Source organism: Drosophila takahashii, chromosome X (assembly GCF_030179915.1).
Source record: "Drosophila takahashii strain IR98-3 E-12201 chromosome X, DtakHiC1v2, whole genome shotgun sequence".
NCBI classification, from domain to species: Eukaryota; Metazoa; Arthropoda; class Insecta; order Diptera; family Drosophilidae; genus Drosophila; species Drosophila takahashii.
In genome coordinates this window covers 16,049,479-16,075,701 of record NC_091683.1, presented here as the reverse complement: position 1 = coordinate 16,075,701, position 26,223 = coordinate 16,049,479, and the positions used below count along the sequence as shown (strand labels likewise).

At 50.0% G+C, this 26,223-nt stretch overlaps 2 protein-coding genes across 7 annotated transcripts; both read left to right on the top strand.

The window, feature by feature from the left end:
• The first annotated feature begins 474 nt into the window (after nucleotides 1–474).
• On the top strand, nucleotides 475–1,715 carry LOC108068607 (uncharacterized). Its single transcript, XM_017158274.3, has 2 exons — nucleotides 475–928; nucleotides 990–1,715. Exons 1-2 carry the CDS (start codon nucleotides 596–598, stop codon nucleotides 1,539–1,541), a joined length of 885 nt encoding a protein of 294 aa, XP_017013763.2. The 5' UTR covers nucleotides 475–595; the 3' UTR covers nucleotides 1,542–1,715.
• A 317-nt stretch (nucleotides 1,716–2,032) lies between these two features.
• Nucleotides 2,033–26,183, top strand: HUWE1 (HECT, UBA and WWE domain containing E3 ubiquitin protein ligase 1). 6 transcript variants are annotated; one of them, XM_070219003.1, is made up of 19 exons: nucleotides 2,033–2,274; nucleotides 3,263–3,754; nucleotides 4,529–4,768; nucleotides 4,822–5,043; nucleotides 5,112–5,383; nucleotides 5,476–5,969; nucleotides 6,755–11,760; nucleotides 12,590–15,428; nucleotides 16,980–17,465; nucleotides 17,744–18,102; nucleotides 18,171–19,295; nucleotides 19,362–19,497; nucleotides 20,205–22,730; nucleotides 22,792–23,196; nucleotides 24,031–24,219; nucleotides 24,287–24,608; nucleotides 24,671–24,836; nucleotides 24,912–25,102; nucleotides 25,317–26,183. In XM_070219003.1, exons 2-19 carry the CDS (start codon nucleotides 3,488–3,490, stop codon nucleotides 25,417–25,419), a joined length of 15,348 nt encoding a protein of 5,115 aa, XP_070075104.1. In that variant the 5' UTR covers nucleotides 2,033–2,274; nucleotides 3,263–3,487; the 3' UTR covers nucleotides 25,420–26,183. The 6 variants fall into 6 exon arrangements, with proteins under 6 accessions (XP_070075104.1, XP_070075103.1, XP_017013786.2 ...); XM_070219002.1 differs by having other exon boundaries at nucleotides 12,572–15,428; XM_017158297.3 differs by having other exon boundaries at nucleotides 5,473–5,969.
• Nucleotides 26,184–26,223: the final 40 nt, after the last annotated feature.

The window sequence follows — 26,223 nt, the reverse complement described above, 5'->3', positions numbered from 1 at the left end:
TTTATTGGCAGAAAAGAAATCTCAAACAAGTTGTTAACTACGATCTTACAATATTCAATTAAACCAAGAAAAGATGTTAATATACCCTTGCAGTTCCAAACACTGTATCTCTCGGGATTGAGATATATCAGCTATTTTACTGAATTATTTTAACTTTAAAAAAAAAAATCTTCTGCTTTTGCTATATTTAACATTTGTCAAAAATCCCATCTGTATCCCACGGATAGCCTCTGTGGGATAAAGCTATAATCGGCCTTCCAAATATGTGGGTGGATGTCACCGCTGACGATACTATCGAATTCTTTTATTTTATTAGGTATTTTATTTAAAGGTATTTACGTTTAAAAATTATTTTTTTTTATAATATTTTATTTTGAGAACTGTGTGATTTAATTTGTATTAATCTAAAAATACAGGAAAAATATAAGTTATTTTATAAGCCGTAGCTGTTTTTGAACTGTAAACGATATATCACGGCAAAACAACCACCAAACAAAAACCGTTTACCTCTGGTCACACCAAACGGGGTAAACAAAAAAAAGAGGTGCTGTTGTTTATAGGATAGAATAGGGCCCCAAACGGCCCCCAATAGGCCATGTCGAAGCTGAGCGACACCAAGATCCCGATCACGGAGTTCCTGGAGGCGTACCGCCGCCAGCCGTGCCTCTACAACTCGCTGATGGACTCGTACAAGAACCGCTCGTCCCGGGAGGAGGCCTACGAGGCGATAATCAGGTCCCTGAAGATCCCCCAACTGACCGTGGTGGACATCAAGCTGAAGATCAAGAGCGTGCGCACCGTCTACTCCAAGGAGTTGCGCATTTGGATGCGCGAGAAGGAGCTGGGCAGGAGCTACGAGCCCAAGTTGTTCTGGTTCAAGCTGGCCGACTCCTTCCTGCGCTCCGTTTCGCTGTCCCACTGCAAAAGGGTGAGATTTGATGGTGTCTTTTGGTTATTGTAATTAAATGAGTGCTAAAACCCACCCGCAGGCGAAGAACAAGCATGCCAGTGCCCCCCAAACGCCCGTGAAAACGGAGGAGTCGCTGGCGCCCTCGAGCAAGCTGCTCTTCACTGCCGCCGCGGACATCAGCATGAGCGAGGATGCGCTGGAGGAGGAGGACGAGGAGGCGGAGGGCGAGGCGGAGGCGGAGTGTCCGCCGGAGCACAGCAAACCGCCTCCGAGCAGCTGCATCATTTCCATGGCCACGGAAAGCAGTCGCAGCGGCAAGGCCGAGCTAATCATTGATGATTCCCCGCTTTGTTTGGTGGATCAGCCGCAGCAGCAACCGCATCATCAGCAGGGTCACCCACAGCAGCTGCCGGCGCAGCGAAAACCGAAGTACAACCTGGCTCTCGACTCCGCCGGCGAGGATGAGCTGGTGATCTTCGGCCAGAGCATCGCCTCCCAGCTGCGCACCATCACGGACTCGTATTCCCGGTCCGTGGCCAAGCTGCGCATCCAGCAGGTGCTGTTCGAGGCGGAAACCGGGCAGTTTCAGAGCACCGAGGTGAACAGCACGCAGCTCCAGCATACCTTCTAGTCCTTAAGCGTAGATTATAGTCCTTGTGCTCAGTTCTAGGAGTATTCCTGTAAAAGGGCGTTTTTTTTAACATGTTTGTCGTTCAGTGTTTGTAGAAAATATCATTCCCCAAATAACGATTAAGTTGAAACTGTAAATATACCTTTTAAAATAAATATCTTGTAAGCAATCGAACTCTTGATAAATGTTTAAATAAAGCGGGGCTTGAAATAAATTAAGAAAAAGTTATCGATATTTTTAAAAGTCTATCGATATTTTTAAGTTGACTTTACTATTACCTTTTGTTTGAAATAAATAAATGATACCTTAAAAAGGATTTTTTTAAATTAATATATTCTTGTTAATTTTGTCTCTAGTACCGCCCGAAATGAATATAACTATCGATAAGCTACTTTTATTCAAAAGACACCAGGCTGCGACTTACAACTTAAATTCGAGCTAATACTAGCTTACTTTACTCACATCTGCCACAAAAATTCAATAAGTTTTTACATTTGCCTTCAATTTGCCAAAAAGAATAAACGCCAGCGCCTATCGATAGCCATCGATAGGCAGAGTCGATTGCAATTCTTCGTTGCCGTGGATTGGAGCGGTGCGTGGTCACACTAATGCTTGCATTTTTTTTGTCTGTGGAAATTTCATTTCACAAAAACCGAGATAGTTAAATTAACCAAATTATAGCGTTTCAGATCGAAATAACAATAGCAGCAATATGCTGCAGTTAAATATAATTGTGAGTATCGCCAGTCGCATTTCCGAGATCGCACAGACACACAAACGCCAGTTCGAGCACACACACTCGCACAAACGGGCACACGCACACATACAGTCGCATCGCTCACCCACTGCATTGTTTCTGTTCTGACTTTTTTCTGTTGTATTACAGCTACGGTACTTTTTCTTCAATTTCTTATATACGCTATAAATTCGCGTGTGAATAAAAGAGAGTAAGGAAAGAAAGAAGAAATGTAGTGGAGAGAGGAGAGAGTTCTTGTTGTTAGTGCTGCAATAATGAAAATTCGGTGAAGCAGGAGACACATACATACGTACATTTCTCATTTTCACTTGTTTATTGTGAATTAAGGGGAAATTGGCATAAAAAGTACTGTTGTACTTGTATGTTTGTATGTTTGGGGCAAAAAGGAGTTAGTTTGCTGCATCTGCACTGCAGTCTCCTGTTTTGTTGTTGTCCCAACCTTGAGACTTACGCATCTCTCCTTTCTCCGCTTCTCTCCTTCTCCCACTCCCTCTCCCTTCTCTCTTTTCGCCATGCACCTTTCGCTCATTTGACATTTTGCTCAAACATGTTGCGTTTGACATGTGTGTGTTCGTGCCAGTGTGTGTGTGTGTGTGTGCGAGTGGTGTCTGTTTGTGAAAGAAAATAGTGCAAAACAACAATTGAATCGGAAATCCAAGTCGTACACCTCATTTCTATATAACCCAAGAAACAACAACAACAGCAACAAAAGTCTGTTTCTGTTAATGCGCGCGCGCTCTGTTTGGCTTTTTCCCGCTGTTGCCAGTGGGAAATTCGCTGTCCAATTGGCTTGGCTCTCAGCTGACAAGTGCAGTTAGTTGGCGAAAATACGAAAATACGAAAAAATCTCAATCACACACACTTTGTTTTAATTTCCAAATATATTTTTTATACAATTTTTAATGCCACAACAAGTAGCCGCTTCGAATACAACTACAACTAACAATTACAAATACACTTGCAGTTTATTGAACACGCTGACGTATACGTTTAAACCGCAACTCGATGCCCAACCTATAAACAATCGACGCCCGACGCCTTTTCACCACGAACCACCCAATCTACACAAGCCGCCCACTCGACAAACAGCCGGAGGAAGAGGAGGAGGAGGAGGAGGAAGGAGGAGGAGCACCACCACCCCAAGTGGTGGCCACCTGCTGCTCCATTAGCTCCACTAGCTCCACGAACAATGAAGGTGGACACGGTGAAGCTGAAGAAGGGCTCCTCGGAGCTCACCGCCGAGTGCCGCGAGCTCATCGACGAGCTCACCAAGCGGCGGACGCGGGCCGAGCTGCTCGAGTTCCTCGACACCATCCACGTCTGGATCTACGGCAAGTGCGAGCTCTACCACTGGATCGAGATCCTCGACCGGTTCGACAAGATCCTCGAGGAGGCGTCGCGCCATGTCAACGCCAACGAGTTCGTGCTGCAGTGCGACACCAATTTCCAGGAAACGGTGAGGATTACCCCTAAAAGTTTCTATCGATGCAAAGAGTATGCAATACTATGGTTTATTCGCATAGATTTTCCAGAATTTCCAGTATTAGTAACTAAAATCCATTTAAAATCTATTGTAGGACCTGAAAGAGTAATTTTTTATATCGAATTCGATCTTATTCTGTGAATTTGTCTATTTGTTTGTTGTAGGGCCTCAAAAAGTTGTTATTTATTTAGAATTCTATCCTATTCTGTGAATGTAAATGTGATACTATGGTTTATTGTCATAGATTTTCCAGAATTCGCAACTAAAATCCATTTAAAACCTATTTGTCTGTTGTAGAACCTCAAAAAGTTGTTATTTATATGGAATATATTTATATTCTTATAGATTTCCCAGTATTCGTAACTTATTCTCATAGATTTCCCAGTATTCGTAACTTATTCTCATAGATTTCCCAGAATTCCTTACTAAAATCCATTTTAAATCTATTTCTTTGGTGTAGCGCTTTAAAAAGTTGTTATTTATATGGAATTCGATCTTATTATATGGGTTTTTCACATAGAATTCCCAGAATTCGCAACTAAAATCAATTTAAAACCTATTTGTTTGTTGTAGCGGCTCAAAAAGTTGTTATTTATATCGAATTCGATCTTATTCTGTGAATGGGAAACCCAAGACAATCGTTTTAGTTCCTATAACAGTAGATATTGGGTACCGCCAGACGAAGCATATGTTTTTCTTATCCATTTCAAAACACATTTAATTAATCCTACATAATCTAATTCACAGGATGTCACACTGCTGTTGCACGTTCTTAACTTCACCACACTGCTGATCGAGCACTCGTTCTCGCGGCACCTCTACAACTCCATCGAACACCTGACGGTGCTGCTCTCCTCCCAGAACATGGACATCGTCCTGGCCGTCCTCAATCTGCTGTACATGTTCTCCAAGCGCAGCAACTTCATACCCCGCCTGCCGTTCGAGAAGAAGGAACTGCTGATTGTCAAGCTGTTTAACATAGCCGAGGTGGGTGATCGCTTCTTTTCCTTTTATTCTTTATTAACGATAATGTTTCTTAGCGCTGGGGCGATCCCAACTACGGACTGTCGCTCAAGGACTGCTGCATTGGCGAGCCGAAGCTGGAATTCCTTTACCAGCTGTGCATCGACTATGTGGACGAGCACGGTCATGCCGCCCAGCTGGAAATCCCGGACATGATGGACCTCTGCCACACGGCGTCCGCGCCCGAGGTGATCAAGACGATTGCCGGACAGATCTCAAAGCCCAGCGAGGCAATCAAGGTAAGTTTAAGTTCAGTTTAATACCTAAAATACCTAAAATACCTATAATACCTATATACCCTCTGTAGATGCGCATTGCTCATCGGGTGCGCTTGATCTCAGGCTTCAACAACTACAAGCTGCGCCTCCAGTTCGTCCAGGCTCGCCTGCAGGCCGTCTCCATTCTGATCTACTCGAATGCCCTGCAGGACAACACGGACAAGGTGCTGTATGCCGGCTTCGGCGAGGAGCTGTGCGAGCTGATCGACAAGGAGGACGTGCATCTCGTGGAGATACGGGCGGCAGTGCTGCGCACACTCACCTCGATGCTGCACTTTGACCGCAATCCGAATGTGCCCAGGTAAGCGATTGGTCGCCGTCGTCGTCTGGATTGTCTGGATCCCCCGATAATTGCTTGCCTTCTTCGCTCCTTCCTTGTTTTCTGTGCAGCAGGGCCGGTTCGCGACTGATGAAGATCGTTCACTACACAGGAGCCGAGCGGCAGGGCGGCACTTTGCCACTGCTGGTGCGCGACTGCATTGATAATTTAACCACCCATGGACTCACCGAACGCTACCCGCTCATCCTGGCCACGTCACTCTTCTCGCTGCTCTACCATTTGGCCAGCTACGAAATGGGCGGCTCTGCTCTGGTCAAAAGCGGCATGATGCAGTCCCTCCTGTGCGTCATCAGCTGGCCGGGAGTCGACCTCGAGCACATTACGTTCGTGACGCGGGCGGTGCGGGTGATCGACCTGATAACCAACATAGATATCGCACGGTTCCATCAGAACAACGGACTCAACGTGTTCATTGACCGTCTGGAGAAGGAGATCAAGAGCTGCTGCAAGGCACTGGCCGACATTGGCATCACGCTGAAGGAGTCGACGCTGCGCGATGACCACAAGTTGGATAACTCGCTGGAGCAAGTGGACGATGATGTGGAAGGTGGGTAGAGCTTATATACCCTTGCAGATCATTTCTGTTAATTAACAAATTGCAAAAATGTTAAATTTCCTTTTATTTCTCATTAATTTTCTGATTTTTCCTATAGCAGATATATGATTTTGATAAAATTTAATTTGGATTTTAGAATTGGATAAAAAATGGTATTTCCAAAAGTAGGAGGTTATATGTTGAAAAACACACAAGATGTACATTTTCTACTTTTTTTCCCGATTATTCCTATGGAAGCTATATGATATAGTCCTCTGATTTCGATCAAATTTAATTTGGATTTTAGAATTGGATAAAAAATGGTATTTCCAAAATTAGGAGGTTATATGTTGAAAAACACACAAGATATAATTTTTTTTTAATTTTTTCCCCGACTGTTCCTATGGGAGCTATAAGATATAGTTGTCTGATCCAGCTCGTTCCGACTTATATACTACCTAGAAAAGAGAGAAGACGTTTGGAAAAGTTTCATCCCGATAGCTGTAAAACTGAGAGACTAGTTTGCGTAGAAACGGACGGACAGACATACGGACATGGCTAGATCGACTATATATATATTCTTTATGAGATCGTTCCGACTTTTATACTAAATGCAAAAGAGAGAAGAAAGTTTTAGCCAGCTTTACAACTGAGAGACTAGTTTGTTTGCGTAGAAACGGACGGACAGACATACGGACAAACTTCTGACTGAAATCATAATAATCTCTGCAAGGGTATAATAAAGAAAAATAATATATATAAATATAATACTATGGAAAATCGATATATTATTCCAGAGACCGGAGAGAACACGTCCGTGGCCAGTGGAGGTGGATCGCCGCGTCGCGAGAACTCGAGTGACGGGCTCACCGGTGCCGGGAGCAGCGCCTACAGAGCCTATCACGAGCACAGTGGAGGAGGAGCGGGCTCAGGAGCGGGACTCCTGGACATTGGTGGAGCACGCAGCGCAGGAGGAGGATCATCGGGTGGTGCTTCAGCCGCACCGATCATTGGATTAATCAACCGGGACGGAAGTGCCGCTCGTCCGCCGGCCATCATGTACCCCACAAACAGTTACTACGCCCGTCCGCTGGCCGAGCGCAAGGCGGAGCTCTCCTCGCAGCTGCCGAGCAGCCTGGCGCCGAAGAAGCCCTCCTGCGTCACCCAGCGGGCGGCGCTGCTCAAGTCGATGCTGAATTTCCTGAAGAAGAGCATCCAGGATCATGCGCACTTTAGCAACATGCGCAACATCATGGAGACCAGCTTAACGCAGTCGCTTCGCCACATCATAGCCAATGCGGAGTACTACGGGCCGTCGCTCTTCCTGCTGGCCACCGATGTGGTCACCGTGTACGTGTTCAACGAGCCCTCGCTGCTCTCCTCGCTGCAGGATCTGGGCATCACGAGTGTCATGCTGAAGGCGCTGCTCCAGAAGGATGTGCCGGCCACGCGGGAAGTGCTGGGCTCCCTGCCGAATGTCTTTTCCGCCCTGTGCCTGAATGAGCGTGGCCTTTTTGAGTTCCTCTCCTATGATCCTTTTGACAAGGTGCTGAAGGTGCTGCTCTCGCCGGACTATCTGGTGGCCATGCGCAGGCGCCGCTCCTCGGATCCGCTGGGCGATACGGCCACCAATTTGGGCAATGCCATGGACGATCTGATCAAGCATCATCCGTATTTGCGAGCCGATGCCACGGAGGCGATTGTGAGGCTTTTGAATGAGCTGGTTCGCCTTGGTTCCGATCCCAGTTTCATTTGCTGGCGGGCCAACAAGGAGAGCAGTGGCTCTGGCTCGGGTTCAGGCAGCCATGGCGGCGGCGGTTCGCATCACGTGGCCTCCACACCCTCGCCCATGGCCGTCATGGTGGCTGGCTCGGGAGGATCGACGTCGGTGCTCCAGGGAGCCGCGGATACGAACGACAGCAGCGGCGACGATGACGACGATGATGATGAAATGAGCTCGGCTTCGCAGCAACAGCAGCAAAGTGGAGGAGCCACCACACCCAGGACGCAACAACCAGGAGGAGGAGTAGCCACCCCGCAGGCCGTCAAGGTGGTGACGCCCCCGGAACGAGAGGCAATACCCCTAATCGACTATATCTTGAATGTGATGAAGTTCATCGAGGCGATTTTCAGCAACAGTCCGAATGGCGATCACTGCCGGGAGTTTGTCCTCCACGGCGGACTAAAGCCCATTCTGCAACTGCTGTCGCTGCCCAATCTGCCGGTGGATTCACCCGTTTCCACCACCTCACAGGCGGTGGCCAATGTCTGCAAGGCCATACTCAGCCAGGCGCAGGAAACGAAGGTTCTCGATGTGGCGCTCAAGCAGCTGGCTGATATTGTGGCCCAGCTGAAGCCGCTGATCAAGCACTTTACCTTTCCCGGCGGCAGTGTCCTCCTCGCAGAGCTCGTCTGCTGTCAGCGGCTGGAGGATGGCTTCGCCAATGCCGAATACACACCGATACTGCACAACATGAGCTTTGTGCACGGCTATGTGGTGATGCTGGTGCATCTCTGTCGCAACGCCTCCAACGACATGCGAGCGATTCTGCTCAAGCGTTGGGGCGTCAATCGCGAGACTGGAGTGCAATTGCTGCAGCAGCTGGTCCAGCTGTACATTTCGCTGGTGTGGGAGAGCACCATACTGCTGAATCTCTGCTCGGATGAGCCCACCCAGCATCCGGATCTCATTTGGGACGAGATTGCGGCCCAGATGTCGGCGGCAGCGGGCACCGCGGATCCCCTGACCGAAGCGGAGCTCTCGCGGAAGCTGGAGCGTGCGGCGGAATTCCGGACGAAGTACTCGCCCGAGGAGCAGTTCCGGTACATCAAATCCCTGCTGGCGGCGAGCTCTCGGCTCGGCAGGGCGCTCGCCGAGCTGCTGGGCACGCTGGTGAAGCTATCGGTGGGTTCGCCGCAGACGCGACAGCGACGCATCAACGATCTGATCAGCAATATCAACAAAGTTCCTACGCCCGAGGCTCGCGAAATAGCCCGCATCCTCAGCTCGATTCTGGTGAATGGCTTCAGTCACGAGAGCATTCTACCGAAGCCTGTGCCCAAGTTGAAGCTCACCTTCCTCATCTGCTCGGTGGGATTCACCGGTCCAATGCTGTTCGACGACAAGCGCAGCGCCTTTCACCTGATGATATCGCAATTCTGCGCAGAGAATGGATTGAAAGCCTTCTTTGAGATGTTCTACTGGGCGCTGTCGCTGGATAATGTCTCGCAGAAGTTCGATTTCGATCAGTGGGCCTCGATGGAGGATCTGATGCAGTCGCACGAGGACGACAAGCGCGATTGCCCCGAGGGCACGGGCGAGTTTCTCGACGCCTGGCTGCAGCTGCTCGAGAAGATGGTGAATCCGCGTGCCATGCTCGATTCGCCGTATACGATGAGTCCGCGGCTGAATTACCTGCCCGATTCGGTGCCCTTCGAGCCGGTCTTTTACCTCATTCACATCCACCAGCTGGCCATGCAGGCACTGCGCAGGATCTGGGCACGTCGCCCGATTCCCAACTATGGACCCAGTATGTTCGAGACCATGATACTGATCCTGAAGCATCTGATCAAGTCGCATCAAACGCTGCTCGATCGCTATCACACGCGGATGAAGGAGATCAAGTTCGAGAACCTCTACATCCGCAGCACGGACGATGGCCTAAATGCGGATCACATCAAGACGCTGACGGACATGGGCTTCATGCATTACCACGTTATTGAGGCTCTCCGCACGAATGCCTCGCTGGAGGAGGCCACCGATTATCTGCTGAATAACCCAGAAGCCAGTGCTTTGTCCACAACGACTGGTGGTTCTGCTGCTCCTCCGCCGCCGCCACCGCCACCGCCTTCCACCATGGACATTGACATGGATTTGCCAGCGGATGGGGGAGAGAAATCTAGCTCTAGTTCGGCGAACTCCAGCTATGACTACAAGCACCTCAAACTGATGCCGTCGATCATCTTCGATCGCTTCTGCGACGAGGCCATTTCGCGGGCCTTTGAGTTCATGGAGGCCATTCCGGATACGGTGAACAGTGCCGCAGATCTGATAGCCGTGCTGTATAGACGCCACAATCACCTGAACAAGCAGGTCTTTGTGACCAACTTTGTGCGCAACATTATCCAGTGGGTGGACTTTACCCTGCAGCTCTTTGAACCATCGAAAACGGCAGCGTCGAAGGCTTCGCGGTTGGAGGAATGCTTGACGGGATTGACGGCCACCCGGTTGTTTGTGCGGCTCAAGACATCGACGCGGCTGCTCGAGGAGAACTACAGTGATTTGCATCGTCCGCTGGTGGAGGCAATAACCGCCCAGGATGCCATGGTGTCGCTGGTCAAGCTGCTCGACTGCATGAGCCAGTGGATGCTGGAGCAATCAGTGGATTCTAGGGCTACGGTCCCCCGATGGGTGCAGAACCTGGTGGATCTAATCGATTCGATCGACAGCATCAGCCACATTCTGCAGCGCAAGGCCAACATGCGGGCGGTGAGCAGCGAGGTGTGGCGCTGGTACGACGCCTCCACGGGCAAGTGGAATGCCTATTCGGAGGCCAACAATGAGCTCATTCGGAATGCCTATGCCGCCGGCGAGCGGTGGCTGCACATTAACATCGGCAGGCAAAGGTGTACGGTGAGCCTGAACTGCATGACGCAGGTGAGCGAGGCATCCGGCACACATCGTCCTGTTTGTCCGGCTCTCAAGCTCAGTGAAGCCATCACTGCGCTCAACAGTCCCGTGTCGCTGCACAAAGTGGAGCATCTGCTGAACCGCGTGGTGCGAACCTCACCCGATGGCTCGGGAACCGTGCATTCCGACGAATTGATTTCCCTGCGCCAGCTGATCAACTTTTCGGATGGTCAGCAGCCGCAGGAGAACCCGGCGAATGAAGAGGGAACAAATGAAGATAGTGGATCTCCTCTGGCCGCCATGACCACGCGCAGCAAGTCGCGGCAAAAGAGCGCCGCCGCTGCAGCCGCTGCCCAGAAGAAATCCTCGTCGCATGGCTCACCGCCCATACCCAAACGCACCCAGAAGATCATACTCAACGAGGAGCAGGTGGGACTGAGTAAATTCGACTGCGGTCGGATAATTGGCAGCATTGTGGATCTCCTGCAGCCTTCGCATCTCATGCTCAACGAAACGAAGCTTTCGCTGCTGCGGCTGTGTGCAAGATTAACCCGAAACTACGACAATGCCCAGGTGTTCATCCGGCGGGGCGGCGTTAAGATGCTGCTGCATCTGCAGCAGGCCTGCAGCTTCATGGGCTTCCCCACCTATGCGAATATCATACTGCGTCACGTGCTCGAGGCGCCGCCGGTGCTGCAGGAGGCCATGGAACGAGTGCTGGGCATGCGGGCAGCCGGCATTGTGCCCGTGGGGCATCGGGATCTAATCTATGTACTCACCCAGGTATCCTCAGCGGTTTCGCGCAATCCGCAGATCTTTGTGGCCGCCGCCAAGGAGATGCTCAAGGGAGAGTACCTCCTGAACACGAACAGCACGACGCTGGCGGACGATGCGCGGGTGATGGTCAAGTCCAAGTTTGGTCAACAACCGACGGCAGCGGCTGGCGGAGCCACGCCAAATTCGCAGACGTCCACGCCGCCGGATGAGCAGCTCAAGGACGATCCCCAGGTTCAGTCATCGGTGGCTGTGCTTAAGGATCTACTGCATGGATTGGTGCAGCCCTGCTGGCACTACGGCGGCACGGGATCCTTGGATCGCGGCCCTGGCGCCGCCGAGCTGCTGCAACCGGACCAGCCACCGGGAACGGCCGCCCAGGGAGGCCACGACGAGGAGGTGAGTTATATATCAGGGATCGTAATTCTTATGATTTTTCAAATATAATATAATTTTTATAAAAAAAATTTGAAAATAAGTCTTATTTTCAATTTTAATCCTCTTGATCCTAAGAATTCGCGGTTTTTGAAGAATCGATAATTATAGAGCCAAGTATAAGAAATAGTGCTTCAGCTAAGAAGGGAACGGTCCAAACAATCTGAAGATCCTTCTGTTCTGAAGAATTCGCGGGTTTGAAGAATCGCCCTACAACTACAAAAATTGTTATTATTTTAAGATCCTCATGTTCCTAAGAATTTACGGGTTAAAAATACATATATAGACAATATATTTTCTTTATAATCTTTAAACCGCGAATTCTTAGGAACAAGAGGATTTATTTGTGTGGATCATACATAAGTTAATTAAAGAAACCGTAAGATATATTCTATATCGACAAACAAAGATCGCCCTAAAACTACAAAAATTGTTCTTATTTTAAGATTCTCATGCTCTTAAGAATTCGCGGGTTGCATATACATATATGCATAGTCAATATATAGTCAATATATAATCTTTATAAGCTCCCTATATTTATCGTTTTTTTTTATAAAACCTCGAATTCTTAGGAGCAAGAGGATTTTTTTGTGTGGATCATACATAACTTAATTAAAGAAACCGTAAGATATATTCTATATCGACTTTTCAAAGACCGCGAATTCTTAAGAACAAGAGGATGTGTTTTTGTGGATCATACATAACTTAACTTAATTTAATTTGCGAATTTTCGGTTTTAATTTAATATATATTATTTATATATTATTCTATTCAGTTGTATTTCCGCTTCCAGGAAACCCCCGCACCTGCGAGCAGCAAGAAGCAATCCTCAGGAGGAGGAGCATCTGCTGGGCAGCCACAGACGACGGAGAAGTTCGAGCCCTGCTGCTGCACGTGGCACATCCCGACCAGCGGCCACACGCACGCCAAGCCGACCATTTCGCGGGCGACGCTGCTCAAGCTGCTGGCGGATTCAACGAGGGCCTATCAGTCTTTAGTGCCCCGCGTGCTGCTATCCCACATTTACACGCCCGCCGACAGTCCGCTGATCTCGGCGCCGCAGCAGACGTTCCTGGGCGTCCTCCTCGATCGCTTTCTGCCCATCACGCAGCGGCATCATGTGCCCGAGGTGAGCACGATGACGAGGGTGCTCATTTGCTCCCTTTCTGACTGCTACCAGCAGCCGGGAGTCCAGGTCCATGTGGCCGAGGAGCTGCACGCGGCGGTGGCCAGGGCTTTGGCCCAACCGGACTCGGCGGAGAAGCACACGCGACTCCAGGTGCTGATGAGCCTGTTTCCCAATCTCATCGAGTCGCCGATGCTGTACGATAAGGTGCACATGCATCGCAACAACATGTACCGAGTGCTGCTGCGCCAGGGAGTGATGACCTACCTGACCAAGGTGGCCCAGTACAAGGATCTGTCCAATCACAACACGCTGAGCACTCTGGCGGCCATCCTGCGACCCATGGAGATCTTGCTGAGGTTTAGTGTGTCCACCACAACGCTCGGATCGAAGAGGATTCTCTTTGGCGGCGGCGGCGGAGGAGCTGGCGGAGCAAATGGAGCAGGGAGCGGGAACAGTGCTGTCGGAGGAGGCAGTGGAACTGGCCCGGGATCGGGCAATACATATGGAACCATCATCAATCGTCGGCTATATCCTCGTTTGGCCGCCCGCACCGCAGTCAGTGCGGCCGTGGAGCGATCCAATGCGATGGGTGGCGAGCATGTGCTGCGCGACATTATACGCAATGTGCTCTCCGATCGGCGGCACGCCTTTGAGTTTATCTTCAACTCGGACGAGATGGCCGTGGACTCGGAGGACTCGGCTGCCCCGGCGGTGGGTGGTAATGGATCGGGAGCAGGCGGAATAGGAGCAGGAGGATCAGGAGCAGCCGTCATCGATGTGGTGGAGGAGCGCAGCAATGGCGGGGATACCAGCGATCCCCCAGGTAATGTAAACTCCGGATCTGGAACGGGCGCAGTTCAATCTTCAACCAGTGGAGGTCCCGTGCGGCCAGTTCTGAACTTTGACCAGCTGTGGGACGACTTCCTGCAGAGCGAGGGACTGCGATTGGCCTCGCGGAGCGGCGGAGGCGCGGGATCTGGAGCAGGATCCACAGGAGCAGGCTCAACGGGTCAGCAAAACGGTGGCAATGCCACTGGTGGCTCTGCAAACTCCGGCAGCAATTCAGTCAGCGGAGATCCTCGCCTGCGCACCAATCCCGATGTGGATGTGGGCGGCGGTGGAAATGGCGGTGGTCAGTCATCCAATTCGGGTGTGGTAAACGATAATGGAATTGGCGGCGGCGGCGGCAGCGATGGCGCCTCCACATCCTCGGACACTGGAGCTCCGGGCGGCGAACGTCGCGATTTGAATGCCTCGCTGCTGGGCGATGTCAGCACCTCGGAATCCGATTCGGATGCCTCCACGGAGAACGACGAGCGGAATGAGGAGGACGAGGACGAGGATGACGATGCCCCCGATGAAGATGTGGACGAGCATAGCGAAACGGATGTGGATGAGGAAAGGCCACGTCAATTTATCGAGGTCTTTGATCACATCTACGAACCGGAATCCTCGGAAACCGCTTCCAATGATGCGGATGTGGATAACGACGACGATGATGACGAGGATGAGGACGATGTGGACGACGACGATGATGATGACGAGGATAACGACGATGAGGATCGCGAGGAGGGCCAGAGTGTCATGGATGCCGAGTTGGAGAACCAAATAGACATTGCCCTCGCCTTGGTTTCGTCCAACAATCGTCCGCGACGCAGTGCAGCGGTTAATGCTTCGGGCGATGCGTCCGCCAATCGAGATCCCAATCCCGACGAGGAGGTGGACGACGAGGACGACGATGTGGACGCCGATCCCGATGGAGATCCCGATGTGGACCCCATTGGCGGCCCCTCGGCTGCCCAGGCGGAGGCCTATCTGTACGAGCGACTGGGCAGCGGCCTGATGCCCACGCCACCGGTGGGTTTCCGCGTCCGCATGAACAGCTCGATTGCCCAGCCCCTGGACATTGATGTGAATGGCGGAAATGGCGGTGGTGGATCTGGTGGATCCGGAGCAGGCGTCACTGGAACGGCCGGTGGATCCGGAAGAGGCTCCTCGTCGGGCGGAACAACGGCCAGTATTGGAGCCATTGCCTCCGCTGCCTTGCGTCCCTCGTCCGGTTCTTGGATGGCGCCGGACTTTAATTTCATTGGAGTCTCGGGCGGTGGAGGAGCCAGTGGCTCTGGAGGCGCCTCAGGGAGCAATGCCAACGGGGGCGAGGTGAACGCCTTCCTCACGCCCGCCATGTCGCAGCTGGAACGCAGTGGTGGCGCCTCGGGCAGTGGCCAAAACATGAGCAATCTGCTGGACGAACAACCGTCGGTCAGTGGCAACGGCGGCGGAGGAGGAGGAAGTGGCGGAGGTTCCGCCTCTGGTAACGGCGGCGTCAGCGGTGGAGGAGGAGCCAATGGCGGCGGTACCGCAGGACAGCATCCGAATGCCACGCTCTGCGCCAACGGAGTGCGCCGGCGGTTGCTCTATTTGGACCAGCAGTACTGCGTCTGCATGCCCACGCATCAGAATCCCACGGAAGAGACCCAGATGGAGACGTTCACCCAGGATGGTGAGTATTCGAGGGGTTTCTTTTGGATAACCTTGCAGGGGATATAATAATGATTTCAGTCAGAAGTGAAGAAGAGGTTTCCGACCCCATAAAGAATATATTTCTTGATTAGCGTCATTAAACCAGTCGATCTAGCCATGTCCGTCCGTCTGTCCGTATATCTGTCCGTATGTCCGTTTGTCCGTCTGTTTCTACGCAAACTAGTCTCTCAGTTTTAAAGCTATCGCTTTGAAACTTTCCCAAAAGTCTTCTTTTTGTTGCAGGTAGTATATAAGTCGGAATCAGCCGGATCGGACAACTATATCTTATAGCTCCCATAGGAATGATCGGAAAACAAGAAAGGAAGCTAGCTTCGGCCAGCCGAAGCTTATATACCCTTGCAGATCATTCCTATTAATTAACAAATCGCAAAAATGTTCAATTTTCTAATATTTCTCATTAATTTTCCGATCGTTCCTATGGCAGCTATATGATATAGTCGTCCGATTTTGATTAAATTAAAATTGAAATTCGGAAATATTTAAAAAGAGTCATATCCTAGAGTAGAAGATAATACAATAAAAACCAAAGAAGCTAGAATTTATTTCCTATTACTTTTCCATTAATTTTCCGATCGTTCCTATGGCAGCTATATGATATAGTAGTCCGATTATTTAAATAATTAATTCGAAATTCAATAATATTTAAAAAATAACATCCCCAAAAGTAGAAGGTGATATTTCAAAAAACACCGAAGCTAGAATTTTTTAAAGTTTTTTTTTCCGATTGTTCCTATGGGAGCTATAAGATATAGTTGTCCGATCCGGTCGGCTCCGACATATATACTACCTGCAATAGAAAGAAGACTTTTGGGAAAGTTTCATCCCGATAGCTCAAAAACTGAGAGACTAGTTTGCGTAGAAACAGACAGACGGACAGACGGACAGACGGACAGACGGACGGACAGACGGACAGACGGACAGACGGACAGACGGACAGACGGACAGACGGACAGACGGACATGGCTAGATCGACTCGTCTTGTGATGCTGATCAAGAATATATATACTTTATGGGGTCGGAAACGTCTCCTTCACTGCGTTGCAAACTTCTGACTGAAATCATAATACCCTCTGCAAGGGTATAAAAATGTTTAAAAATTAAAGCTTCGGTGTCTTTTGACATAACCTCCTACTTTTGGAAATACCATTTTTTATCTAATTCTAAATTTCGAATTAAATTTTATTAAAATCGGACAAATATATCATAAAGCTCCCATAGGAATGATCGAAACATTAATGGGAAAATAATAGAGAATAAATTATAGCTTCGTTGGTTTTTATTGTATTCTCTTCTACTCTGGGATATGATTATTTTTTTTATTATTTCCGAATTTCGAAATAAATTAAACAATAATTGGATGACTTTATTAGGAAGAATACAAAAATAATGTCAAAATAATACGAAGTTTAACATTTTTGCGATTTCTAAATTAATAGGAATGATCTGCAAGGGTATATAAGCTTCGGCTGATTGAAGCTAGCTTTCTAATGATCTTGTTTTTTCCTTGTAGCTCTGCATTGGTGGCTGGAGGAGGCCACGGTCTTGGATATGGAGAGCCAGACTGACGCCTGCCTGTACGCCGCTCACTTCCTGCTGCCGCATCTCATCAAGGAGCTGAAGACGGCCCACCAGCAGCGCAAGCAGGAGGAGGCCGCCCGCCAGACGGCCACGAACACCACAACACCTGCATCATCGGCTTCGTCTTCGGCCGGAGCTCCGGCGACCTCCATCCTATCGAACACAGCGGCCCCAACAGCGACGGCCTCCATTGCGTCCAGTCTACTGGCGAATGCCGTGGCCGCGGGCTCAGGCGGCAGCAGCAGCAGCGGCAGCGGATTGGTGGTGCCACCGGTGGCAGCCTCCGCCACGGGAGGCACCCGGCGCAGCTCGATTCCCGTGCTGATTCCCTCGAGCTTCGGCGGTCCTGGTAGTGCAACCACTGGCGATGCCACGGCCACAACGGGAGGAACCACCAGCAGCAGTTCCTACACAACCAGTGAGTACTTTCTTTCCCACAAACGTTAGCTTAACAATTAGAAATATAAATTTTTGGGAACATCGATGTTTTCTCCACCTCTATTAACAATGTACTGATTTTAATTTATTTTTGTAAGCTCAAAAAGTAAATCCACAATTATAAAATAAAAATGTAACTAATTCGATACCTCAGACGAGCTGAAGGCTTTAGCTGCTAGAGCTCTTAATCTTAGTTAGCTTATAGTTTTAACTTTAAGTTTGCTTTATATAAATAAATAAATAAATTTATTTTTGTAGCATCCATTAGCGGCAGTGGCTCCTTGGAGTCGCAGACGACGACTCGAGCGCCTCGGCAACGCGGTGGATTGCGCCAGCACAGCCAGCTGCCCTTCAACATCTACGCGGAGATCGATCTGACCAACGAACAGGATAGCCAGGGCGCCACGTCAACGGGCTCTGCTCCAAACGATGGAGCGGAATCACAGGCACAGCAGCCGCAGCAGCAGCAGCAGCAGCAAAACTCCTCCGCTCCTTCGTTGGCGCAGGGGGCGGTCCTTCAGCATCAGCGTCATCCACCGGTGCCGCTCCTGCCGTCCAGTGGAAGGCCTTCGCGACCTCACTCGCGTCTCGACGAGGCGGAGCTGCTTCTGTTGCAGGTAATTCTTGAGCAGATTTTGACACATTTCAAAATATATATATTAAAACCCTCATTTTCACCCTCTAGTTGGCCGATCGCCAGGCTGTTCGCAGTCGCCTGCAAGTGTCCAGCGGTCACACGAATTCCTCGCGCACCTCGGGATCGGCGCTGATCAACGCTCGGCCCAATCGCGATCTACCCGCCCGCCTGCAGCGCCTCGTCCAGGCACATGGCTCCCTTTCCAGTCGCATCAATGCATCCGCCGCCAGCACGCCGGCTCCGACGCTCGTCTCCATGCCCACGCCCATGTCCAGTGCGGCGCTGGAGCAGCTGAATGTCACGCCCGCCGGCCCGGATGTTGTGGGCCCAGACAGGAACTTTGCATTGCCACCTTCCCTGGAGGTTGATGTGGATGTGCTGCCTGGAATACTGGATCGCATACTGCCGCAGCAGCAGCAGGAGCAGCAGGAAGCGCAGCAGCAGGAGGAGGAGGAGGAACAGCTGTTGCTACCACCGCCACCTCCGCCGCCGCCCAGTGAAACGGCGCCCTTGCTCCTCACCGAGGAGGATATGTGGCAAGGGACAAGAGAGGAGGAGGAGGATTCCACTTCCACAGTGGCAGTTGCCGGCAGCAGCGAGGCTGCAAACGAGTCAAACCAATCGGATCAGACGCCGGAGAGCAGCGAATCTGTTTCCCCGAACCCGCAGGCTCCTCCCCCAGCAGCAGAATCCGGCGAAGGAGGAGCAGGGGGAGCAGGAGGAGCTGCCTCGGCTAGCACACAAACCCCGGCAACCGCAGAAGAATCCGCTGTAGGTGGAACAACAGCAACAGCAACAACGACAGCAGCCACCGTAACGGACATGAGTCCCGAGGTGCGGGCCGCTCTCGGGGATCTGGAGGTGCCCGAGGGCGTGGATCCCTCCTTCCTGGCCGCCCTGCCCAGCGAGATGCGCGAGGAGGTGATCCAGGAGCATCTGCGGATGCAGCGCATTCGCCAGCGGGCGCAGCAGAATGCCATTCAGATTGCGCACGATTCGCTCGTCGAGGTGAATCCCGAGTTCCTCGCCGCCCTGCCGCTGAACATTCAGTCCGAGGTGCTGATGCAGCAGCGGATCGAGCAGCAGCGCCAGGCGGCGCAGACCGCGAATCCCGAGGATCCCGTCGACACGGCCGCCTTCTTTCAGAACCTGCCCGAGAATCTGCGGCAAGCGGTGGGAGTTTATAAATGATTTAAGGAATTCCCCCGAACTAAATTAATTAATCCGTATATTTTGCAGATACTCACCGACATGGAGGAGTCGCAGATAGCCAGTTTGCCGCCCGAGTTGGCGGCGGAGGCGCAGTTCCTGCGTCGCGACTGGGAGTCCCGCAATGGCGCCCGCATGGACGCCCATCCGCCCAGCAATGCGTTGTGTAAGTGCTGCAATTTTTAATATCTTAGGGGGGTGGGATTTTTTTTTTACATTTTTTCTTGTAGATTAACATCTTAAGATTATACAAAAAAAGTTTTAAGTAAATCGGACAAAAACTTTATTAACTTAATTAGTACCCCAACCTCTAAAACTTTAGGTACGTAAGTGCATCTTTAAGTGCGTTTTTCTCGAAACCACGTTTTGAAGGTCCGTGTTCATCGGCATTTCTAAACGGCTCAACCGATCGTTTTCAAATTGGTCGCATATTTTTGTGCTTAAAAAAAACCCGCCCACTGGCAAGCATTTTTTTTATTTTTTAACTTTAAATATTTTTTTTAAAGCCGAAAGTTAAATTTTTTAGGTTAAAAACGCATTTTTGACTTTGGAAAATAGAAAAAATTCTTAAAAATAAAAAAGGGCTTTTAATTCTTAAGCGAAATGTAAGAACAAAATGGAAATCCGATCATTTTTAGCGGAGGTACAGTGAACACCGCAAAACGGCTTTTTTTTCATTGTGTTCCAGCAATTGCATTGCCACCGATATATTAGCCGATAGTATCGGCTATAAAAATTAGTGAATGTTATTTAAATTACACCTAATAATATACAAAAGGTTTGAATTAAATCTATCCAACCAGTTTTTATAGAAAAAATCGCAAATAAATATATATAATATGTATCTTAATAATTCTCTTTATTCGTAAACAGCCCGCTTCCAGACGACGCTGCAGAGCCTGGACGAGGCCCGCTGGCACAGCTCCATTTGGTACGACGCCAGCGGCAATGCCCAGCCGCAGCACCACCAGCACACCACGATTGTGCACCACCATGCCCACGCACATCACGCCCCCACGATGGGCAAACCCCTAGCCCTGCTGATGATGGAGGACGAGAACATCCTGCTCGATCCGGACTCGCTGGCCACCCTGCTGCTCTTCCTGTTCGTCGAGGATCAGAAGGTGAACAGCATGCGGCTGCATCGTGTGATTCGCAACCTTTGCCACCACGAACCCACGCGCGATTGGATCATCAGCGCTCTGATTAGCATCGTCCAAAAGACCAACGAGGATAACGCCAACTTTGGAGCTGGACAGGCGGGCGGCAAACCGGAGTGGCTGAAGCTGCGCGTGGACGCCGCCTTTGGCTACAAGAGCAACATCTTCCTCATCAATCGGCTGTACGAGGGCAGTGCGCGGAGCATCAGCATCAATCCGCAGGCCGCACAGATGATAGTGCGCAACTGTCTGGATCTGCTCTTCGTGCTGGCCAAGCACTATCCGTCCAGCTTTGTGCCCTTCAACCGCGAGGTGAAGGCCAGGCGCATACTGAGTGCGGTATTTGGCATGCCATCGCCCACGGGTGGTGCTTCTACTGCTGGAGCTGGAGCTCCTGCACGCAATATAGATGACTTTCCACCGCCCGGCGGAACTCTGGACTTTCGCTCGCGTTTCTGCCGCTACCAGGTGGCCAATCGACTGCGCGGCATACTCGACGATCATCCGGCGGCGGCCCCGAAACCCCAAAGTGCAACTCCCCTGGATGAGGCACCCTCCACATCGAAGGCGGCTGCTGCCAAGGCAGCTGCCACGGCTAAGGTTTCGAGTCAGAGCAGTCAGTCGGTGCCGTATCAAACGAATGCGAAGAATTTCTGGGATGTGGTGCTCAACATCGATCGACAGACCCAAGTGCGTTTGGCCAATGTGGCCCAGTTTCCACTCACCTCGCAGCCAGCTTGGGAATGGCAAGCGAACAGCGCCGACTTCCTGTCGTTCAGCGATTCGCCTTTCGGACAGCTGCTGGAAATGCTGCCCTACAAGGTCATCTGCCGGTCGCCACATCTCACCGATATGCTGGTCAAGTTGCTCGCCTCGCTGAGCACCGAGTTGCCCAAGGAGGAGGAACAGTTGCCGCTGAGCGATCAAATGCCCACCCTGATACCCATTAATCAGGCGGCGGCAGCGGCAGCAGATTCCCCAGCGAATCCATCAGAGATTGGTGACGGACTGGCCGCAAATGTGGAGCAGGAAGCCACGCCGGCCAGCGGTAATCCAGCCTCCGGTGACAGCAATGCGGCTGCCAAGCGAACACAGCTGCCCACATTGAGTGTAGCCCTGCCAGTTGCTCCGTCGAAGCCGCGGCGCAAGATCTACTCGAAGAACTTCTCGCAACTGCAGCTGGTCATCGAGGTGCTGACCCACCAGTGCGGCACCACCGAGGGCCTGGACAACGTGGCCAAGCTGATTGTGAATCTAACGCAGTGCTCGCAGGCATCCAATGCGATTTTCATTCAGTACCTGACCGCTGCCATCCTGGGATTGGCCGAGGAGGTGCGCCAGGCGATACAGATGCTGCTGAATGAGATACGCATGTACAACAGTCATCATGGAGTGACGGCCTCCACATCCGGAGCAGCGGCAGCGGGAGCCACCGTTTCAGGAGCCAGTCTGCTGCCTAACCTCGCCGTTCACGAGGGCATCATGCAGGATCGCTTCACCGCCGAGCATGTCATCATTTCGGCGCCGAAGAACGCCAAGCCCACCTGCGAACTCCAGCTGCCGTCGATGAAGAAGCTTATGTCCAACTCATCCGCCCAGCCGTACTTCCTGCGCACCCTGAAGATCTTCATGCAGGTGCGCGACATGTACGAGGCGCAGAATGGTTTATCCACGGGCGGTGGTTTGGCTGGAGCAGCTGGCGACAACGATGACGACATCATCGACATTGAGGGCGATGGCGGAGCTTCGGGCGGCAGCAGTTCGGATATGGCGCCCGGTTCGGCGAGCACAATATCTCCGCCGCCGCCGCCACCGATGGAAACCAATCAGAACATTAACGATGAGGAGGAGGATGAGGATGGGGAGGAGGAGGAGGACGATGATGATGCGGCCAGGGCATCGCCAGCGGCGGCAAGTGCTGGCAAGTCAAGCAAGCCCACGCTCAGCCAGATCCTCTGCCTCGACGTCCTTTGGCACACGCTCAGCGAATGCCTGGTGGCGCTGGAGGAGTCCAAGGACGAGTTCGCCGTCCTGGTGCTGCAGCCCACCGTGGAGGCCTTCTTCCTCATCCACGCCTCGCATCGCGCGGGGGCTAAGAAGTCGGGTCGCGGCGGAGTTGTGGGCTCCGGACTGCGGGCAGCTGGAGGATTGGGAGCAGCTGCGTCGGCGGCCCAGGAGCACAGTCCATCGATGGACGACACCAGCAGCGCCAATACCCTTAGTTCGGCCAGTTTCGAAGGTGAGTTTGGGGATATTCTATCCATTGATACGTAATTTACTGACAATAAATCATTTTTCAGATGAGCCGCGAATGCAGGACGCCTCCACAAACACGCCGCTTTCGAGCAACAGCTCCGCCGCCACCACTGTGCTGAGCGCACACGAGGCGCAGCTGCGACAGGATCGCCAGAAGTTCCTGCAGTTCGCCGAGAAACACCGCACCGTGCTCAACCAAATACTGCGCCAGTCGCCCACTCATCTCTCCGACGGACCCTTCGCCGTTCTCGTCGACCACACGCGCATCCTGGACTTTGACGTCAAGCGGAAGTACTTCCAGACGGAGCTGGAGCGCCTGGACGAGGGCATTCGGCGCGAGGAGCACACGGTCAGTGTGCGGCGCGTGACCGTCTTCGAGGATTCGTTCCGCGTGTTGTACCGCCTGGGACCGGAGGAGTGGAAGAACCGCTTCTACATTGTCTTCGAGGGTGAGTTTGGGGCCAAAAGAAGGGGAATTTCTAGTGTTGGGTTGTTCACGCTACTAATTTGAATGCTACCTTGCTTTATTCTATATTATTTATATATTGTATCCGTGAAAAAGTATGTAACAGGTAGAAGGAAGCGTTTTCGACGCATGTATTCTTGATCAGGATTTTAGCCATTGTTGTTTGTCCGTATGAACTGTGATTTTTAAGAAAACCGCCAATTTTCCCATTTTTTATAAGGGTTTACATCATGATTTTTTACAAAAAAAAGGCCAAAAAATAAAATGTCCAGGTTTAAATGCCAATCGATTGGAAATTTAATAACGAGTTCAGAAAGGTATGACAATCCATACTTTGAATCAGTATTTTTTTTGTTTTAGCGAAAAAACCCGTTTAGTTTTTTTTTTGGATATTCGGGATTTCAGTTTTTGACAAAAATTGGAATTTTTTCTTTTGGTTTTTTTGCTGTAACTTGGCCAAAAATGGTCCTAAACCAAAAATGCATACTGTTTTGAACAGATAACCAAATTATCATTATTATCATAACACTTCCCGTGTGATTTTGGAAAAATAAAATTTTCGCCAATTTTTAATTTTTTTGTAAGGGGGTACCCCATGATTTTTTGCGAAAAATTAAAAATAAATAAAATGTCCAGGTTTAAATGCCAATCGTTAGGAAATTTAATAACGAGTTCAGAAAGGTATGACATTCCAAATTTGGGCAATTATTTCATTTCTTTTGGCCAAAATACTGATTCTTTTTGGCTGGAAAATCGGGCTCAGGATTTTAAGTAAAAATACATATGTTTTTTTTTAACTTTTTGATTTTTTTTGCAGACGAGGAAGGCCAGGATGCTGGCGGCCTGCTGCGCGAATGGTATGTGATCATATCGCGCGAGATCTTCAATCCGATGTATGCCTTGTTCTGCGTATCGCCGGGCGATCGCGTCACCTACATGATCAATCCCTCCAGCCATGCCAATCCGAATCATCTGAGCTACTTCAAGTTCGTCGGCCGCGTAATTGGTGAGCATGTTCTCAGATGATCGTCTTGCATGAGAGTTTAATAACCCCTTTTGATTCACCTAAACAGCCAAGGCCGTGCACGATAACAAGCTGCTGGAGTGCTACTTCACCCGATCCTTCTACAAGCACATCCTGGGCAAGCAGGTGAAGCACACGGACATGGAGTCGCAGGACTACGAGTTCTACAAGGGCCTCGACTATCTGATGAAGAACGACATCTCCACCCTGGGCTACGAGCTGACCTTCTCCACGGAGGTGCAGGAGTTCGGTGTCACCCAGATCCGTGATCTCAAGCCAAACGGACGCGACACCGCGGTGACCGAGGAAAACAAGTTCGAGTATGTGCAGCTGGTGTGCCAGCTGAAGATGAGCGGCTCCATTCGACAGCAGTAAGTTAACGAAGATCCGTAATCATTTTCCTTTTATGACCGTGACATTGAATCCCCACCAGATTGGACGCATTCCTCGAGGGCTTCTACGACATTATTCCAAAGCATTTAATTTCGATATTCAACGAACAGGAACTGGAACTTCTCATATCCGGCCTGCCGGATATTGACATTGAAGATCTAAAGGCGAACACCGAGTACCACAAGTACACCTCCAAATCGGCCCAGGTGAGATCTTTAGCCTAATCCTCCTGCCATCCCGCTCTAAACCATGCCTTATCCATCCATCCATCCATCCAACAGATTCAATGGTTCTGGCGTGCATTGCGCAGCTTCGACCAAGCGGACCGGGCCAAGTTCCTGCAGTTCGTCACTGGCACATCGAAGGTGCCGCTGCAGGGCTTCGGCTCCCTGGAGGGCATGAACGGGATTCAGAAGTTCCAAATCCATCGGGACGATCGGTCCACTGATCGATTGCCCTGTGCACACACCTGGTGAGTAAATATATCGAAAGTTTGATATTTCTTTATGTTTAATATATGTTTTTCCTTTAATTTATCGATATTATCGAATAAATTTTGTGAAAATATCGAAAATATCGATAATTTTCAAGCTCTTATTCTAAGGCTTTCGAACTCGAAACTTATTTTAAATTACTCCATTTATATTTATACCTCAACTAATAAAAAATCCCATTTCTGCCTGCAGCTTCAACCAACTGGATCTTCCGATGTACAAGTCATACGACAAACTGCGGAGCTGCTTGCTGAAGGCCATACACGAGTGCTCCGAGGGCTTTGGCTTCGCCTAAGCGGGAACATCAGTGGCTTTCGGTCCTCCAGCCTCCAGCGAGGCCAGCCAACCAAGCAGCCAGGAACCCATGGACGCAACTCTATTCCTAGTTCGCCCAATTCACGGGCGACACGACGAGAAATGCATAATTGATTTGAACAGAACAGAACAGCCACTGCTAATTTGCGATAGCGGCAACAGAAACTGCATACATACACAGTACATATAGTTATATAGTATATATAAAAATGTTGAATTAATTATTAATTTTCGCGCCTATATATATACAATATATATTTTCTTAAATTTTCAAAAGAAAACGGAAAAAAGTCTAAGGAAACCTACAAAAAAAAAATAAGATACAAACGCGAAACAGCATATTCGATTTAAATTTGTCTGCGTAACTCATCCCTATTATATATTTTCTCGGAATCTATCCCTGTCGTTTTGCACATTTTCATTAAAACAAAAGGATTTATATAAAAAAACATACACAATTTGACATATTTTTATTTACCTAAACACGAAACCGAATAGCAAAGGATTAAACGTAGTCTATAGAACGCAAATGCAAATGCACATAAACAGATTTCTTGTTTACTTAAGTGAATTTACCGAAGATGAGACGGGGAGGCAGCGGAAATAATTAAATGGATTAAAGTATTTCGATGTAAGAGATAAGTCCTTATGTTATGCATTTTATGTTTACCTTTGGAATAATGAGCCGCAGATGTAACTTAAAGAATGTGGAATAAAGTAAGAGTAAGCTCATTTATCAAAATACATTTGCGGAAATGACTTAATTGGAAGGGGGGGATAAGCA